Genomic DNA, 14,280 nt, shown 5'->3' on the forward strand with positions numbered 1-14,280 from the left:
CCTCCTCCTTCGACCACCTTTGAATCAACCCTCTCGCTGCGATTCCCCTCGCAGACCAATGTCCACCTCCTTCCCCCTTTCTTAATACTATCCCAAACCAGACCTTCCCAACCACAATCCAAACCTAAGAACCCTTCAACCATTCCAAACTCCTCGCTCAACCCGACCTCCCTCCCAGCCCTCCTTCGTTCGCCCAACCCTCCCTCCACCTCGATCGATCCCACTTTTCCCTCTCGAATTTCCTCCCCAAGACACGATGCTTCCTCTCCTCCTCCTCCTCCTCACGAAAAAACAACCTCAAGAAACACACCTCCCCCCCCCCGCCCCCCCACTCATCTTGTTCTCCGGACGGTCCCCCCCTCTAAACAGTCCTCTTCGGTTCGGAACTTTTCGGTTGATCTCGAACGACGACGCGCTCTTCCTTCACACGGGATTCAGCAGCCGTTTCGCTCGAAGGATTCGAAACGGTTTGGATCAAGAGGCGACGGAGGGACATGCCACTGGACGTTCTAACCCTAAAGTAAGTCCCTCTCTCTCTCTCTCTCGAGATCTGAAGCTGGCCGATGCTAATTATCTTTCGCGTCGTCTTTGCTCTCACACCCAGTGAAAACACAACTCCCCAACCTCACCCTCGAACGAAAACGACGCGTCGGATCCACCCCTCTTTCCACTTCCTCTCTCTCTCTCTCTCCAAAGCCATCTAGCCCATCTTTCCCTCGATCTCGACGACGAAACCACCCACAACACTTCACTACAGGATCCTCCTCGCGACGGATCCATCCCTCGTCGTCGTCGCTCTTCCTCTCTTTTCAGTGAGAGGTCGGAACCAGATCGGGAAACCCACTCAATCAGATTGCTCAGAGTCAGAGTCAGGGTCGTCGTCGTCACCTACCGGATCCACCACCTTCCTCCCAAACTCGTTTATCGTTCCAGCGGAAAAACCCCTCCACCCTCCCCAACCTCCGGCGGCCAGATTCTTCGTCTTCCCCTCCCGCCGCAAGGCAAATCCACCCCTCTCCTCCTCCCGTCTTTCAACTTTCCTCTCCTCTCCTTCTTCTCTCGACGCGTCGAACGACTACACCGCGTTCCTGACCTCGAGAAGATTTGGATCGATCGGATCGACCTTGGGGAGAGACTCCCGATTTGGAATCCTTGGAACCGTTTAGACGGAGAGGAGGTCGACGAGTGGGTGGGTTTCGTGGGTGTGGGGTTTCTTTCTTCGAGGTCGTTCGTTTTTTTTTTCCTGGGAGGAGCGGAGCGGAAGCAACCATCGGAGAAGGAGGAGGAGGATCTTCTTCCAACCAAAGCACAGCATCGTCGAGGGATGGAAGACCGAGGTTTCGGGGGATTTGGGGTTGGATCGAGAGAGAGAGAGAGAGAGAGAGAGGATTTCCTTCACTGGGGATTCTCTCTCTCTTCTCGTCGAGGGTGGTGTGTGTGTGAGAGACTTAGGGAAGCGAAGGAAGCGGGAGGGAGAGAGGGAGAGCTGGGAGGGTTGAGAGGGTCGGTTTGGAGGGTTGGCGAAGGATTAGGTTTTGGGGAAACCTCGGGGATTTGGGCCGGTTGGACGCTGGCTTTTTTACTGGGAGGTTGATCAGGGGTTGGAAGGGGAGGAGGATTTGAGGAGCGAGTGGTGGTGGAGGAGAGGAGGGAGGAGGAGGAAGAGGAGGCTGGGTTTCGTGGGGCGAGGAGGTTTTGGGAAAAAGGAGTTGCTGTTGGTTGGGCGAGCTGGCTGAGGAGGTGGGAGGAGAGGGATTGGACGACGAGTCGAGGGTTGGTTTCTCCACGTTGGCAAGTTTGGGATCTCGAGGGCTCAAATCAAACAACGACCAAGAAGGAGCGAAATCCGAACGCGTCGAGACGCGTCGATTCGCTCCCGAGTCAAGTTTGTTCGAGGCGCAGGTCCTCGTTTCGACAAATCTTTCTCCCTTTCAGTACACACACCCACACCCACACGCTCTACTCTCCAAGAGACCTTTTCCTTTTCCCGTTCCTTTTTCTTTCTTTCATCCATCCTTTCACACTCCCCCTCCCTTATTCGTTCGTTCGTTCGTTCGCTCTCTCCCTCTCCCTCCTCCCTCCTCCCTCTTCCCCTCCTCTACTCCCAAACCCCTCCCCCTTCTCACTCAATCCCACCCACACCCTCTCCCTCTCCCTCCCTCTCTCTCTCAACCTCGGTGATCCCTATCCCCGTCCCGTCTTCCCCTCCTCCGTTCCCGTTCCCGCCCAACTACTCTCTCTCTCTCTTTTTTAAGCTACCTCGAGCAACAGCACAGCAGAGCAAAAAGCATCCTCTTCGGAGGATCGCTAGAGTCTTGGCTCGCTTTCTTTTGTTTGCTTTTCCTGCTTGTGCTTGCGCTCTTGGGTGGTCGAGAGAAGAGGAGAGGGAGAGAGGGAGAGGGCGCGTCGAGAAGAGAGAGGGGAGTTTGGTTGGATTCAGGGGATGGTCGTTGATCTCGGGACGGGACGGGGGAAGCGGAGCGGAGTAGGGGGTGTCGGTTGTTTTGGGTTCGGGGGTCGGGGTTTCGGAAGGAAGAAAGGAGAAGCGGAGAGGGTTCAAAGAGAGGCGAGGCGAGGAGAGCTCGGAGATTGGGACGGCTGGAGTTGATGAGTGGATGGGATGGGGTGGAGAAGAGGTTTCGGGAGATCGAACGGAGAAGGAGGAGAGAGTAGAGTCGAGCAACGGGTGGCTTTGTGTTCAAGAGGAGAAGGAGGATGATTGGGGTGAATTCGGTCGCTCGCGTCGAGTTTTTCTCTTTTTTTTGGGGGGGGGGAGGCGAGGTTGTTTTCTTTTCTTCCTTTCGAGTTGGAGACGACTCAAGACCCTCCCCCCTTTTTTTTTTCTTTTCTTTTCTTTTTCACCTTTCCCCTCTCCGCGTTCTTTTTTTCGCTCGAGTTCGACATCTTTTAGGGTGTTGGATCGGTGCGAGGACGCGGTTATACCCGGACGGACGCGTCCCTTTTATGTATGTACCTGAGCTCCATCCCTACCTATGTATTCCTTTACCTGAGCTTCGTGAAGCTCCATCCCTCGGACGCATACGTTTCGTGAGAACGTCATGAGAGAGAGAGAGTAAAAAATCGTAAGATATTATCTAAGAAGCTTCAGTTGGGAGCTGCGAAATCAAAGAAGGAGAAATCGAGCTCCCCCGTATCCGCCGTTCCTCCTTCCAACCATAGATCCGACCAATCCTCTCCAAGGAACACCGAGATGTCTCCAACGTCCGATCCTCCCCCTCCTCCCTCCACCACCGCCGCTGCCGCCGACGATGAAGACGCGTCCCCTGCTCGTCCTTCCTCCCCTCCCCCGTTCCCGCTCCCGTTTATCTCGACCTCTCCTCCTCCTCCTCCCGTCTTCTCCGAGTCCGTCGTCGTCGTCTCGCCGGTGGCCAATCGAAGTCGAGTGGGGGATTCGAGGGAAGGAGAGGAAGGTGGGAGGATGGTGGTGGTGGTGGTCGATGGGAAAGAAGAGGCCAGAGCGTACTGAGGGTGGGAGGTGAGGATGGATTTGAGCAGTCTGAGATGGAGGGAGATGGTGTGGGTTGGGTCGAGAGCGCACTCTTCGAGTTTGGCGACGGAGAGACGGAGGAGGTCGAAGATGAACGCGATCGAGGCTGGTTCGAACAGTTCGATCTCGAGGATTCGGGCTTTGAACATCTGGGAGGAGAGGAAGGGGGACGGAAGGGGGAAGGGGAAGGTCAGCAAAGAGAAAGCGGAGGGGACGCATCCCAGAAAACCGAAGAGAGCTCGAGCTTGCCTTGAGGAGGAAGAACGTAGCCTGTGAGAAGCGAGAGAAAGGTTCAGATTTAGACTTTTGACTAGATAGATAAAAAGAGGTCGATGTGCTCACGTAGGAGTAGAACAAGTGCTCGATGTCGCTGAAAAGAACGAGAGAGGAAACGAACCCGAACGGCAGGTCAGTTTATCGAACAGCGACCCAACGAGAAAAAAAAAGAGCAGTCGTATTACGAACGGAGAGTAAGAAAGCATCTCGTTCGGCGTCGCAATCATGAGCTTGAGGATCCTGCAGCTTCCCGAAAGACAAGCGGCCAGCGCGGCTCGTCGTTCGGCCTCCCAGTCTTCGTGCGAGCTCACCCACGGAGGGAGCGTCGGGAAACGGAAGACCTGGTAGAGCCAGTGATGGGCGATCTGAAGTTGACCGTGCTCTTCGCAGAGGTGGAGTTCGAGCGGGAAAGCTTTGGGGTCTGAGGAAGAGCGGAAGGAAGTCGGGGAGTCAGCTCGAGATTCTCTCGAAGGGAGCGCGTTGGGACGAACGATGATCAAGGATCTCTGCGGTCCAGACTCTCGACCAGCTGATGAAGTGATTGATGGAAACGGGTCAGCGAGGTTCGTCGAGGAGGGAAGAAGACAAGATCAGAACTCACGTTTGAAGTTCCGACGCCGCAGCGGCGAAGAGGTCCCTCAGATTGAACAGAGGAGTCTTATCGGGTCCCTGAACGTGTTCGGCGTTGGTCTTGATCAGGGTATCGTATCGTCCGAGGAGTTTTCGAAGCTCAATCGCGGCGGCGAGACGAGCATCACCGAACGAAGAGAGAGGGTGTCGATGGAAGTTTGAGCTGTTCGAGGAAGGAAGAAAAATGATCAGATCGCGTCCCCGATCTTCGACCGTACTAGCGTTGAACGAGAGTAGTGAGAGACGTACCAGTTCCTGACCGCCCAATCCTCGCTCATCATCGATGGCGATCCGACCGCACCACATCCCGCAAATCGACGATCAGCGCTGAAAGCGTTGAGCCAGGCTCGTATCCTGTTGCGGTTTCGCCGTTCGTCGAGAGTGACGAGAGGCTGTCCGAGGTTGAGATCCATTGCGAGTCGGCTGGAGCGAAAAAAAGGGAAAGGAAGGAGAGTCAGGAAACAGAACGCGTCGGTTCGAACCATCGAAAAGAAGACTCACCAAGCCATTCCTAGCAGGAAGTACGCTTGTCGGTCGTCCTGTTCCTTGAACTCCGTCATGAGAAGCCTGTTCGAAGATAAAAGGACATATTTGTCAGGAAAGCTCGAGAAAGAAGAAGAAAGAGGGAGGGACGAAGAACGAGACTTACAACGCCTGCACACTCTCGACCGTCTGCTCCTCTCCATCACTGATGATTCGGAGAACCTAGAGAGTGGAGCAATGAGATAGAGGGTTAGCGAAAGATGAGATGAGAGCGGTGAAGAGCGAGGCTGAGGCTCACCTGATCTCGAGCCAGACCTCGAACTCGATCTCGAGTCGTAGCATCGATGGGAGGTGAAAACTTGAGAGCTATTGCGAGGATAGTGGTGAAGAGCAGTTGTGAAGACTCTCGGACGTAGTCTGCAGGGGAAGGAGGAATAGACGCGTCGTGGTCAGAGGCGAAGAGGCGAAGAGACGGTGAGACGGTGAGACGGGAGCGACGCGTCTCCTCGAACGCCAGCTGCTCGAGCAAAGCGAAGCCCAAGCAGCAAACGAGAAGCTGACCGTGTGTGTAGAGAACTCTATCGAAGTAACAGATGATCGGATCAATCTTGTCCATGAACCTAAAAGCGAAGAAGAATGCGAGCAGAGGAACCCGATTCAGTTCCAACTCTTCTACTCGCCAACTTCACCTCCAGCCATCCCTCTCGTCGACTTTCCACTCACAGATCGAACAAAGCCCTCGAGTCCTCCTCCGTCAAGTATCCCAGCCTAATCGGATCCTGCCTGAACGATTCCGAATCGACGTGCGAGCTCGACCTCGACGAGTCCTCCTGCTCCAACGAGAAGAGCGAAGCGAGACTGATGGAAGGTCGTGAGGAAGGTCCGATGTCGTCGAACTGGTTGGACGTAGATTGAAGCTCGGTGGTGGAGGAGGATTGGGATGGGAAGGTGAGGAAACCACCTGGGCAGGGAGGTCCGAGTCTGCTGACGGGGGTTTGGTTGAGCTGGATGGCGGCGGTTCTGGTTTGGGCGGATTGAGGTGGTGGAGGAAGAAAGGGTGGAGGAGGGAAGTTGGAAGAAGAGGTATCGAGTGGTGGTGAGATGGAGGCGGGTTGAGGGTTGTTGGCCACGAGGTTGGAAGAGGAGGGGAGGTTGAGGTCGAGGGCTGGCGATTGAACAGCGGGCGATATCGACGACGAGGAGGAGTGAGTCGTCTTGTTCTTGGGACGTCGAGTGTTGGGTTCAGCAGTTGGGGGTGATCCCATCGAGGACGACGAAGCTGCCGAAGGAGGACGAGAACTCGGCCCTGCTGCTGCTGAGGAAGACTCGAAGAAGGCGGCGACCTCAGAAGGGATAGGGACGTTCTTCGACTTCTGAATGATGTCGAAGGCACTCCTCATTCGAATGAGAGCTTTCTCGGGGTCCGTAAGTCTGGGAAACGGAGATATACAAGGTGTCAGCCGAGAGAGAGAGAGCCAGGAACGACGCGTCCGAGGCGAAGGAGGGCTCGATAAGACTTCAACCAACCTCGTTCCCAGCTTCCTTCCTCTTCGATGCTGCTCAACGACGCAGTCCACTCCAGCCTTGATGCACTTGGAGCATTGAGTCGTATTCGGGGAGGGTCCAGGGCATCGGTACTGAAGACGGAGAGGAGCAAGGGAAAAGGAGAGGAGGAAGCGAAGAAGTCCGAGTCAGCTGAGGGCCATGAGTTGTCGAAGCTAGAAAGGCAGGAAAAGCAGAGGCTGTATAGCTGACCTTCATAGATCGACATCTCTGACATGCCCTAAGATGATCCAAAAGGTGAGACTCCAGGTCAGCGAGATGGATCGGAGGAGTTTGGTCGAAAGACGGGAAGGGAGGGAGGAGGAGAAGGAAGGAGCACGGGAGTGGACCCACACCTTGAGCGTCGATTGACCTTCTTTCGACAGTTTAGACGAAGAGGAAGAGGATGCTGACGCGCTCATCGAAGCTGCAAGAGGGTTTCCGAACGTCTAGAGAGTAAGATCGAGAACAAGGAGGTGGTGGTTTGAGGAACGAGCTCGCCAAAGGAGGAAGACTCTTGAGACGCCGAAAACTCGCTGATTTACTTTCCTACATAAGAGAAAAATGTTATGTGAGAGTTCGTTGTATCTCTTGAAGCACCAGATGGGTACCTGTGGAACTTCCAGATTTCCCTCATTTTTTTTCTGGCATCAAATCAAGGGAGGCAAGAAGGGGAGGCTTTTCGCACCCAACCTTCACCTCCTCCTCCCTCCCTTGCTTCACCTCCCTCCTCCTCTTCTTAGCAATGATTAAGATGCCCCTCTTCGTTCTTCGCATCGCTATAGCCCTTTCATCGCCATCAGGAAACTACGGGCGATGCCTGCGGTTCAGCATCGCCTTCGTCGAGGTCTCCAAAGCAGGACGGACCGTGAGCTCGAGCGAGGTCCACTCTTTGACGCTTCTCTTCTCGAGACCGAGAGTTCCACGTTCCACAGTAGTGAGCTTCTTTCCGTTCATATCGGACGGGATAGAAGTGTATCGAGGTCTGGGCGAGCAGATCGAGCGGACGGGGACTGAGGAGGAGGGAGGAGGGTTCGAATCATCGAGCTCAAGGAAGGTGGTGAGGAGGAAGAGGCGCGAGAGAGAGAGAGCTCCCCAAAACTGTAGATTCTCGGTCATCTGAGCCTAAAGCGACGTACATATAGACCTCTCATGGCCTGCAACGAACCTGCAAAGCATCGCAGCACCGGTCGGCTCGTTGGGCGCTGGAGAAAGACGCTGGAAGGAAGGAAGAGTCGAGCTCAACACTCCTCCCCGGCCCCCTTCTGTATCGAAGCGTTCCCTGGGCGACCCAGCTTTCACCTGGGCAAGATGGATTTGGAGAAACAGACGCAGGCCGTCTATGATGTAAGATCCTGTTTGTGTGTTCTTTGTAATCTCGATTTCAAGAAAACTTACGGAGCAGCCGAGCGAGCTCGAAATTCGGTGGGCTGAAATCTCAACCCTCTTCTCTCCTTTCCTCCCCCCCAACCACCAGCATCGCATTGTATTCTCCTTCCAAACTTCAGATCTTCGTAGCACCCAGTCACTCTACTCCATACACCTCCAGCTTCTACGACTTCAAAGCTCTCCTTCGCTCCCAACCCATCGTCCCTCATCCACACAGCCCGTCGCGCGACCTCATCTCCTCTTCCATGGCTACAGCTCTCGCTCCTCCTTCTTCAACATCTTGGAATCCAAGCTCTCCTGGTAGGAAAGGTGGTATCCTTGTGAGTACTCTGTTCCCCTCTTTGAAGCTGGGGATCTCTGATGAACGAACGTCAGCTCTCATGTTCCTGACCGTTGCCCTCTCTCCCTCCCTCCCTCTTCTCTCTCTCTCTCTCTCTCTCTCTCCTTCTTTCTGCCCCATCAGCTCAACCCATGCGGCTCTTCTTCCTCCTCCACCGTTCCTTCACCCCGTCGAACCTCCTTCTCCTCGCCTCCCTCCCCTTCAAGAAGCACTCGCTCCCTCGACCTCTCCTCGAGCGACCACGCTCTCTCCCCGACCACCACCCTCGATCCCAACCCCTCCTCTTCTTCCTCCTCCAACCCCTCAGGCTCTCGGTCCCCTTCCATCAAGTTTGCCACTCTCCCTGACCCTCGAGCAGACGAGGAAGAAGAAGAAGGCAGAAGACTCTCGATCGAAGGCGCTCGCTCCCCAACCGCCAAAGAGCTGTCCCTCGAAGTCGAACGATCTTCCTCCCCTTCGTCCGGCTGGAGAAGTCGTCACCGAGGATCCAAGTCGATGGATGGGTCGTCTACAAAGAGGTCGAGGTCTCCCATAGGGATCAGCATGCTCAACGGCAGGGTCTACGGGTCGAGGGCGATGGAGTCCGCCAAGCAGGTGGAAAGGGTGGCTTTGGAAGGGGAGTCCTTCAAGGAATGGGGAAGTCAGGGCTTGGGAAGTGTCGGAAGGGCTGAGGAGGAAGACGAGGATGATGGTAGTGGTGAGTTTCTCTCCTCTGCGTGTCTCAAAGCGGCGGCGTTCGTCTCGAGAGTTCAAATCACTGACGCGTCGTTCTTTTCCTTCCGTCGTTCTCGTTCTCGCTTTTCAGGGATGGCCTGGATCAGAAAACGACGAGAATCCAGACAAAGGGAGGAGAAGGAAGCTCAAGAAGCTGCTGCTTTGAAGGATCTCAAGACTGGGCTCGACTCGCTCCTCCTCTCGCCAGACGACTCAGCCGCGACCTCGAACCCCAAACCCACCACTACCACCATCTCCGAACCTACCACTCCTCCTCCTCCCGCTCCTAGGATCCAACTTCAACCTCCATCTCGACAGTCTACCAAGGATTTCCAAGAGACGAGGTACGTTCGAGTTGCTCTCTTTCTTCTCGGAGACGCGTCGGGTCTTCACCAGCTTTCCCGTTCGTCGATCGTTTGAGCTGATCTCTCTTTTTTTCACCCCTGTTTTTTCTTTTTCCTCAGGAAAACCGCTGCTTCTGCTGGAGTCGAAATCTTCCATTCTCACAAGGAGGAATAACCGCGTCGAACCCTCCCGCTCTCCTCCTCTCGCCTATTACCCATCGGTCGCCGCTGCATCACCGCCTACTCGGACTTAGCTTACACGTCCACACTTGCTTCCACCTGATACCCACTCTCTCTTTGTATCATTCTCCGTCCCGTTCGTATGTTAGTCTAGTCGCGGCGTCGTTCAGCTTCTCGTTTTCGCTCTCTCAGTTCAGTTGTACTCTCTCTCTCTCCTCGATTGCGCCCCACTTAGACGACTCATCCCCTTTCCTTTCCATTTAGTTGAGTCTACTGGTCCAGACGCCTCCCACACTTGCATGGACTCTTCCTCCTGCTCTACATTTGTACACTCGTTCCTTCACGCTGCTTCGCTTCGCTTGTTTCGTCTCTCTTTCTGTCCTCTGTTTCTTGGAACCTTTCGGACGTGACCGTTTAGCATCGCATGATTTCTTGGTATCATCGTTCAATCACTCCGTCTCTCGAAAGGTTTCGCTTTCAGAGCTGCAGAAAGAGGGAAGGAGACGCGTCGAGGCCGATTTGCTCGTTTTCCTTTCAAGATCTGACGGTCTTCGATTGAGCAGCAATCGAGCAGAAACAAACATGAAACCAGTGCAAAGACCCAAAACCCAAAAACTACGTATCTATGTATGAGATCTAATCTATCAAAAACCCTCGAATCAAGACCCCCAACCCCCCTCCCCGTCTGGACCTCGCTTTCTCCCCCCCCGCTACTTGCTCCCGTATCCAGACGTAGCAGCACCGGAAGAGCTCCCTTCCACCACTGGAATAGGCGTCCATCCCTTCGAGATCTCCTCCTCCTTCATCTCCGAGATCAAAGCGAGGAGATCGTCCACCGCTGACTCAGAGGTTTGGACGTGAACGACGATTCGGGATCCTCCGAGCCGGATAGGGTTGGGAAGGGCGAGAGCTCGCTCGTGCAGGTCTGCGAAGTTGATGTTGAGGGGTTTGAGGTCGTAGAAGATCTGAAAACGATGAGAAAGGGAGAAGATGGCGAGCGGAGAGAGAAAGGGGAAGAGACGAGACGCGTCGAGTTGAGTCAGTCCGGAGCTCGAGTCCTCGCTTCTTTAAAGGTCCGTCACAGAACAGAAGAAAGAAAAGGCTCACCATGTTCGTCTCAGCCGGAACAGTCAGCCTAGCTCCTAGCTCCTTGAGCGCGTCGTTCAGCCTCTTGGTCAGAATGTGAGTCCTCTTGAGTTCGGGGAAGTTGTGGGTGAGAGCGAAATCTGCTGAGGCTGCGAGCCCTCCAGATTGACGAACTCCTCCACCGAAGAGTTTTCGGAAGTGCTTGGCCTTCTTGATGAAAGCGGCTGGACCGACGAGGACGCTGGGGAGTGAAGAAGGACGAAAGGTAAGGTCAGGTCGAGCGAGGAGAACAAGCGAGGAGAACAAGCGAAAGAGCGAGAAAAGAGACGAAGAGAAGTTGCTACTCACGATCCGATAGGAGCTGCCAGTCCTTTAGACATGCAAAGCGAGACCGAGTCGAAAGGATCGAGGAGTTCTTTGAGGACGACGGGAAGCGCGTCGAGATCTCCCTTCTCAGCGGCCACGTTCCAGATCCTGTGTGAAAGAGGAAACGAAGATCAGCAGCACGAAGAGGATCCGGGTAAAGGAAAAGAATGAAACGCTCACCTCGCTCCATCGAGATGCAAAATCAACCCAGCTTCGTGAACCCTTCGTCCGATCTTGACGATCTCCTCCTGTGGGAAAATCGTCCCACTGAGGGTGTTCTCGAGCGCCACGACCTTCGTGGGAGCCTGGAGGATGTTGTCGTCCAGGACTAGGTTGTGCTCGACGTCGTCCTCGAGAGTGAGATGGTGGCCGTTCGTAGGCAGAACGGCTGATTAAGGAAAGAGGAGGTCAGAACGGAGAGAGTTGAAACGCCGAAGAGCAAAAGAAGGAAGGAGAACGAACTGGTTGTAGCAGCCTGAGAGTGGAAGGAGATTCCTCCAGACTCGTAGCAGTAGACATGAGATCGGACGTCACAGCTGTGAGTCGAAAACAGGAAGGGAAAGAAGCCGTCAGAGGGTTGAAGAACGACGCGTCGTCGCCGTTCCAAGAAGACGAAAGTTACTCACAGAACGGCGTGAGGAGGTTGGGTGAGCCACGTCCTGAATGCAAGCTGGTTGGTCAACGTCCCGGAGGAGCAGAAGAGACCAGCTTCCTTGCCGGCGAGCTTTGCGACACGAGCTTCGAAGGCAGCAGTTGTCGGATCCTCGTCGTAGACATCGTCTCCCCTGCTCGCTTTGAGACCGGCTGCAAGTTCAGAAAGGGATGTAAACAAGTCAGTATCGCTTTCTCCAACTCTTGTAGGAGAAAGAAAGTGTGAAGGGGGCGAGGAAGAAGCGAACAAAGGAGGGGGGGACGAGAGATGGAAACGAACCGAGGAGCATGGCATCACTGAGTGATGGTAGAAGGTGAGCGAGTCAGCATCTTTAGGGAAGAGATAGATGATATTGAGCTTGAACTCACCTAGGGATAGCGATCGTATCACCTGTAGAAAAAGAAAGAGGGAGCAGAAGGCAAAAGGGGGAAGGGATCGAGATGTGAGCTCGAGCGCTTTCTTCCTCTCTCCCCTCCCCGATAAGGCTGAGACCACTCACTCCTAAAATCCCTGGAGATAGCGTTCAGCATCTTGACGTTTTCCTCTCCTCCAATCTCAGCAGTGACCGAGTGGAAGGAGGAAGGAGGAAGAGGAGTCGAGACCATCGTGGCGAAGCTGCTTCGGAGAGGGGAGGTTGAGATTGAGAGAGAGGATGGAAGGAAGGGCCGACGAAGACGGAGGAGCGGTGATATCGACGACGACAGCCGGAGAGAGAGTAAAGGATACGAGATTTCGACGAAAGACCTGAAAGGCGAGGATGTGGTTGAGGGTGAAAGGAGGGAAAGTGGTGGGCTGACGGCGACAGCCGGGGCCTTTTTTCGCGAGGAAAAAGACAGAAAAGGGTAGAAAAAATTGACATCGAGAACTCTGAAGACGCTGGCCAACAATCTAGTCAGCCTTTGAGGTTAAAATCTGGACCTGACGGGCTCAGAAAACCTCTCACAAGCTCAACCTCGGTCCCTGTTCCGGTGAGCTTCCAGCCCTCCTCCCTCCTCTTCCTCAACTCTCACGGTCCCTTTCAGACGCTCACGTTCTTCGCACATTTGTGTATCATGGAACGAGGCGACGATCCTTTTCTCGTCCGGGCACTTTCCTTCTATAATTCTTTTTTCAGCCTGGGTCTCGCCTCCGAAGGCAAAAAGGCCAAGGACTTGGGTTTCCTTCCCTCCCTCCCTCGGTTTGACTTCCCTCCTCTCCTTAACCACGACTGCCCAAAGATACTTCCCTCCACCAATGTCGGTACACCCTTCACCCTCGCCGAGTAGGACCTCTTCCTACTCCAATCCTCCAGCAAATGGAACGTCGTCCATTCCTCCTCCTCCTCCTCCCTTCGTCCCTCCCTCTGGTCCCGCTCCTCCTCCTCCAAGCCTTCGAGAGATACTGGGACAGTTCTCGGAGCACGGAGGAGGAGACAGAGAGCTGCTGCTGAGCATTCTGAGTGCAAAGACGGCGGAGGAAGATGTGAGTTTCTTCGGTTGAAAGATTCGGGGGTGTTGAGCTCGAGCTGACCTCTCTCCCTTCCCTCTTCTTCGCTCCTTCCAGCGAATCGCTTCTCAAATGGCGTACAACTCCCTCCTCTTCTCTCTCACCAACGGATCCTACTCTTCTCTTCTACCACCCTTCGGGGGTCCTCCTTCACCAGCTCCCTCTATAGCTTCCATCCCTCCTCTCCCTCCCACTCCCACTGCCGCCCAGCACTCCTCCTCCTCCGTCCCCTTCTCGCTCGCTCCCTCCTCGGCTCCTCCAAATCCGAATCCAGCACCTCTCACGTCCTCTTCCAAATCTCCTCGTCCAACACTTCACGGATCTCGCTCCCCGTCCTTCAACCATCCTTCCTCCTCCTCCTCCTCCTCCTCGACGCTTCACCCTCCTCCTCCAACCATCACGACCACTGCCGCTCCCTCCTCCTCCTCTCCTCCCCTTTCTGGACACCAACCTCAACCCAACACCCTTTCTCCAAACGGCTCCACCTCCCCTCACCCACCTCCCTTCGTCCGTCGAGGTTCCTCTACAGGATCCGCGAATGGAACCGTTCGAAAGTTGGGTCTCTTGGATTTGCTTGGAGGATCAAACGTCGAGGGAAGCGGTAGCGGGAGCGGGAGCGTTGGGCTGACAGAAAGGAGGGAGGAGAGTTTCGTGAGAGGGTCGGAAACAGCAGGGGCGGAAGCGAGGGTACAGGGAAGTCCAGGAGTGGTGGAGACGCCGAAGAAGAGGGACGCAGACGATGGAGAAGAGGAGATGGAGGTGGATGAAATTGACGATGATTGAGGAGGTTTCAGAGAGGGTTTCTGTATGTCTTTCTCTTTTCTTTTTTGGCTTGTTGAGTAGGATCCATGGGTTTCAAACACATCTACGTGAGGAGGAAGGGAGAGAGAGCTCTCGGAGACGGCGACAGGAGTTGAATCAAGAGAGCGACGGGACGCGACGCACTTCCTCAGCTTCCTCGTGAGTTCATCTTACAGTACTGCGATCCTGCTTCGAGAAATAAACTGAACCGTTCGCTCTCATCTTTCCCTCTCTCTATCTCTCATCGTCCATTTTTGTTCCAGAGAGCGCGTCGAAGGTCGACCGCCGCTCAACATCAGGCTCGTTCGATACAGAAACGTCGCAGGGAGGAGAAAAAGTCTTCCTCCGACCCCCATCACCTAATAACTTCCTAGCAGTCTCTCAACCTTTCCATAGGCCTCTCGCCGGTTCTCTCTGACGTCGCCGACGTCGTCGCTCACATTTCGACGCGTGCGTTTCGTTCTTTTCCTTCTCCGTCTCTCTT

The 14,280-nt window shown here is 54.7% G+C and overlaps 6 protein-coding genes across 6 annotated transcripts; 3 read left to right on the forward strand and 3 right to left on the reverse strand.

The window, feature by feature from the left end:
- Window positions 1-3,044: 3,044 nt before the first annotated feature.
- On the reverse strand, window positions 3,045-3,872 carry BDY24DRAFT_398625 (uncharacterized protein). The gene has a single exon (XM_076641712.1). It carries the CDS (start codon window positions 3,725-3,727, stop codon window positions 3,125-3,127), a length of 603 nt encoding a protein of 200 aa, XP_076493996.1. The 5' UTR covers window positions 3,728-3,872; the 3' UTR covers window positions 3,045-3,124.
- Window positions 3,752-6,922, reverse strand: BDY24DRAFT_169346 (fungal specific transcription factor domain-containing protein). Its single transcript, XM_076636237.1, has 10 exons — window positions 6,653-6,922; window positions 6,425-6,534; window positions 5,621-6,328; window positions 5,196-5,517; window positions 5,064-5,119; window positions 4,916-4,981; window positions 4,664-4,837; window positions 4,386-4,577; window positions 4,276-4,313; window positions 3,752-4,205 (listed from the first exon to the last, which is right to left on the reverse strand). The coding sequence occupies exons 1-10, from the start codon at window positions 6,656-6,658 to the stop codon at window positions 3,847-3,849; spliced, it is 2,031 nt and encodes a 676-aa protein (XP_076493997.1). The 5' UTR covers window positions 6,659-6,922; the 3' UTR covers window positions 3,752-3,846.
- Window positions 6,923-7,132: 210 nt separating this feature from the next.
- BDY24DRAFT_398634 (uncharacterized protein) lies at window positions 7,133-7,608 on the forward strand. The gene has a single exon (XM_076641713.1). It carries the CDS (start codon window positions 7,185-7,187, stop codon window positions 7,560-7,562), a length of 378 nt encoding a protein of 125 aa, XP_076493998.1. The 5' UTR covers window positions 7,133-7,184; the 3' UTR covers window positions 7,563-7,608.
- On the forward strand, window positions 7,609-9,847 carry BDY24DRAFT_398635 (uncharacterized protein). Its single transcript, XM_076641714.1, has 4 exons — window positions 7,609-8,148; window positions 8,292-8,865; window positions 8,974-9,226; window positions 9,347-9,847. Exons 1-4 carry the CDS (start codon window positions 8,074-8,076, stop codon window positions 9,399-9,401), a joined length of 957 nt encoding a protein of 318 aa, XP_076493999.1. The 5' UTR covers window positions 7,609-8,073; the 3' UTR covers window positions 9,402-9,847.
- A 211-nt stretch (window positions 9,848-10,058) lies between these two features.
- BDY24DRAFT_398638 (threonine aldolase family protein) lies at window positions 10,059-12,280 on the reverse strand. The gene is made up of 9 exons (XM_076641715.1): window positions 12,010-12,280; window positions 11,879-11,900; window positions 11,790-11,806; window positions 11,485-11,662; window positions 11,321-11,394; window positions 11,039-11,246; window positions 10,841-10,966; window positions 10,514-10,733; window positions 10,059-10,371 (listed from the first exon to the last, which is right to left on the reverse strand). Exons 1-9 carry the CDS (start codon window positions 12,113-12,115, stop codon window positions 10,117-10,119), a joined length of 1,206 nt encoding a protein of 401 aa, XP_076494000.1. The 5' UTR covers window positions 12,116-12,280; the 3' UTR covers window positions 10,059-10,116.
- Window positions 12,281-12,520: 240 nt separating this feature from the next.
- Window positions 12,521-13,859, forward strand: BDY24DRAFT_398640 (uncharacterized protein). The gene is made up of 2 exons (XM_076641716.1): window positions 12,521-12,971; window positions 13,053-13,859. The coding sequence occupies exons 1-2, from the start codon at window positions 12,744-12,746 to the stop codon at window positions 13,776-13,778; spliced, it is 954 nt and encodes a 317-aa protein (XP_076494001.1). The 5' UTR covers window positions 12,521-12,743; the 3' UTR covers window positions 13,779-13,859.
- The last annotated feature ends 421 nt before the right edge of the window (window positions 13,860-14,280 follow it).

Source organism: Mrakia frigida (genome assembly GCF_051309035.1).
Source record: "Mrakia frigida strain ATCC 22029 unplaced genomic scaffold BDY24scaffold_30, whole genome shotgun sequence".
Taxonomy (NCBI): domain Eukaryota; kingdom Fungi; phylum Basidiomycota; class Tremellomycetes; order Cystofilobasidiales; family Mrakiaceae; genus Mrakia; species Mrakia frigida.

Bases quoted from the DNA above. Each gene is read 5' to 3' on its own strand.
- BDY24DRAFT_398625 (XM_076641712.1), bottom strand. From the start codon at position 3,727: ATGCGTCCCCTCCGCTTTCTCTTTGCTGACCTTCCCCTTCCCCCTTCC.
- BDY24DRAFT_169346 (XM_076636237.1), bottom strand. The intron at 6,329-6,424 runs GTTGGTTGAAGT...TCCGTTTCCCAG, and splicing joins GGAAGGAAGCTGGGAACGAG to ACTTACGGACCCCGAGAAAG. The intron at 5,518-5,620 runs GTGAGTGGAAAG...CTTCGCTTTTAG, and splicing joins TCGAGGGCTTTGTTCGATCT to GTTCATGGACAAGATTGATC.
- BDY24DRAFT_398634 (XM_076641713.1), top strand. From the start codon at position 7,185: ATGATTAAGATGCCCCTCTTCGTTCTTCGCATCGCTATAGCCCTTTCA.
- BDY24DRAFT_398635 (XM_076641714.1), top strand. From the start codon at position 8,074: ATGGCTACAGCTCTCGCTCCTCCTTCTTCAACATCTTGGAATCCAAGC. The intron at 8,866-8,973 runs GTGAGTTTCTCT...CTCGCTTTTCAG, and splicing joins AGACGAGGATGATGGTAGTG to GGATGGCCTGGATCAGAAAA. The intron at 9,227-9,346 runs GTACGTTCGAGT...CTTTTTCCTCAG, and splicing joins AAGGATTTCCAAGAGACGAG to GAAAACCGCTGCTTCTGCTG.
- BDY24DRAFT_398638 (XM_076641715.1), bottom strand. From the start codon at position 12,115: ATGGTCTCGACTCCTCTTCCTCCTTCCTCCTTCCACTCGGTCACTGCT. The intron at 11,901-12,009 runs GTGAGTGGTCTC...CTTTTTCTACAG, and splicing joins TATCTCCAGGGATTTTAGGA to GTGATACGATCGCTATCCCT. The intron at 11,395-11,484 runs GTGAGTAACTTT...TTCGACTCACAG, and splicing joins CAACCTCCTCACGCCGTTCT to CTGTGACGTCCGATCTCATG.
- BDY24DRAFT_398640 (XM_076641716.1), top strand. From the start codon at position 12,744: ATGTCGGTACACCCTTCACCCTCGCCGAGTAGGACCTCTTCCTACTCC. The intron at 12,972-13,052 runs GTGAGTTTCTTC...CGCTCCTTCCAG, and splicing joins CAAAGACGGCGGAGGAAGAT to CGAATCGCTTCTCAAATGGC.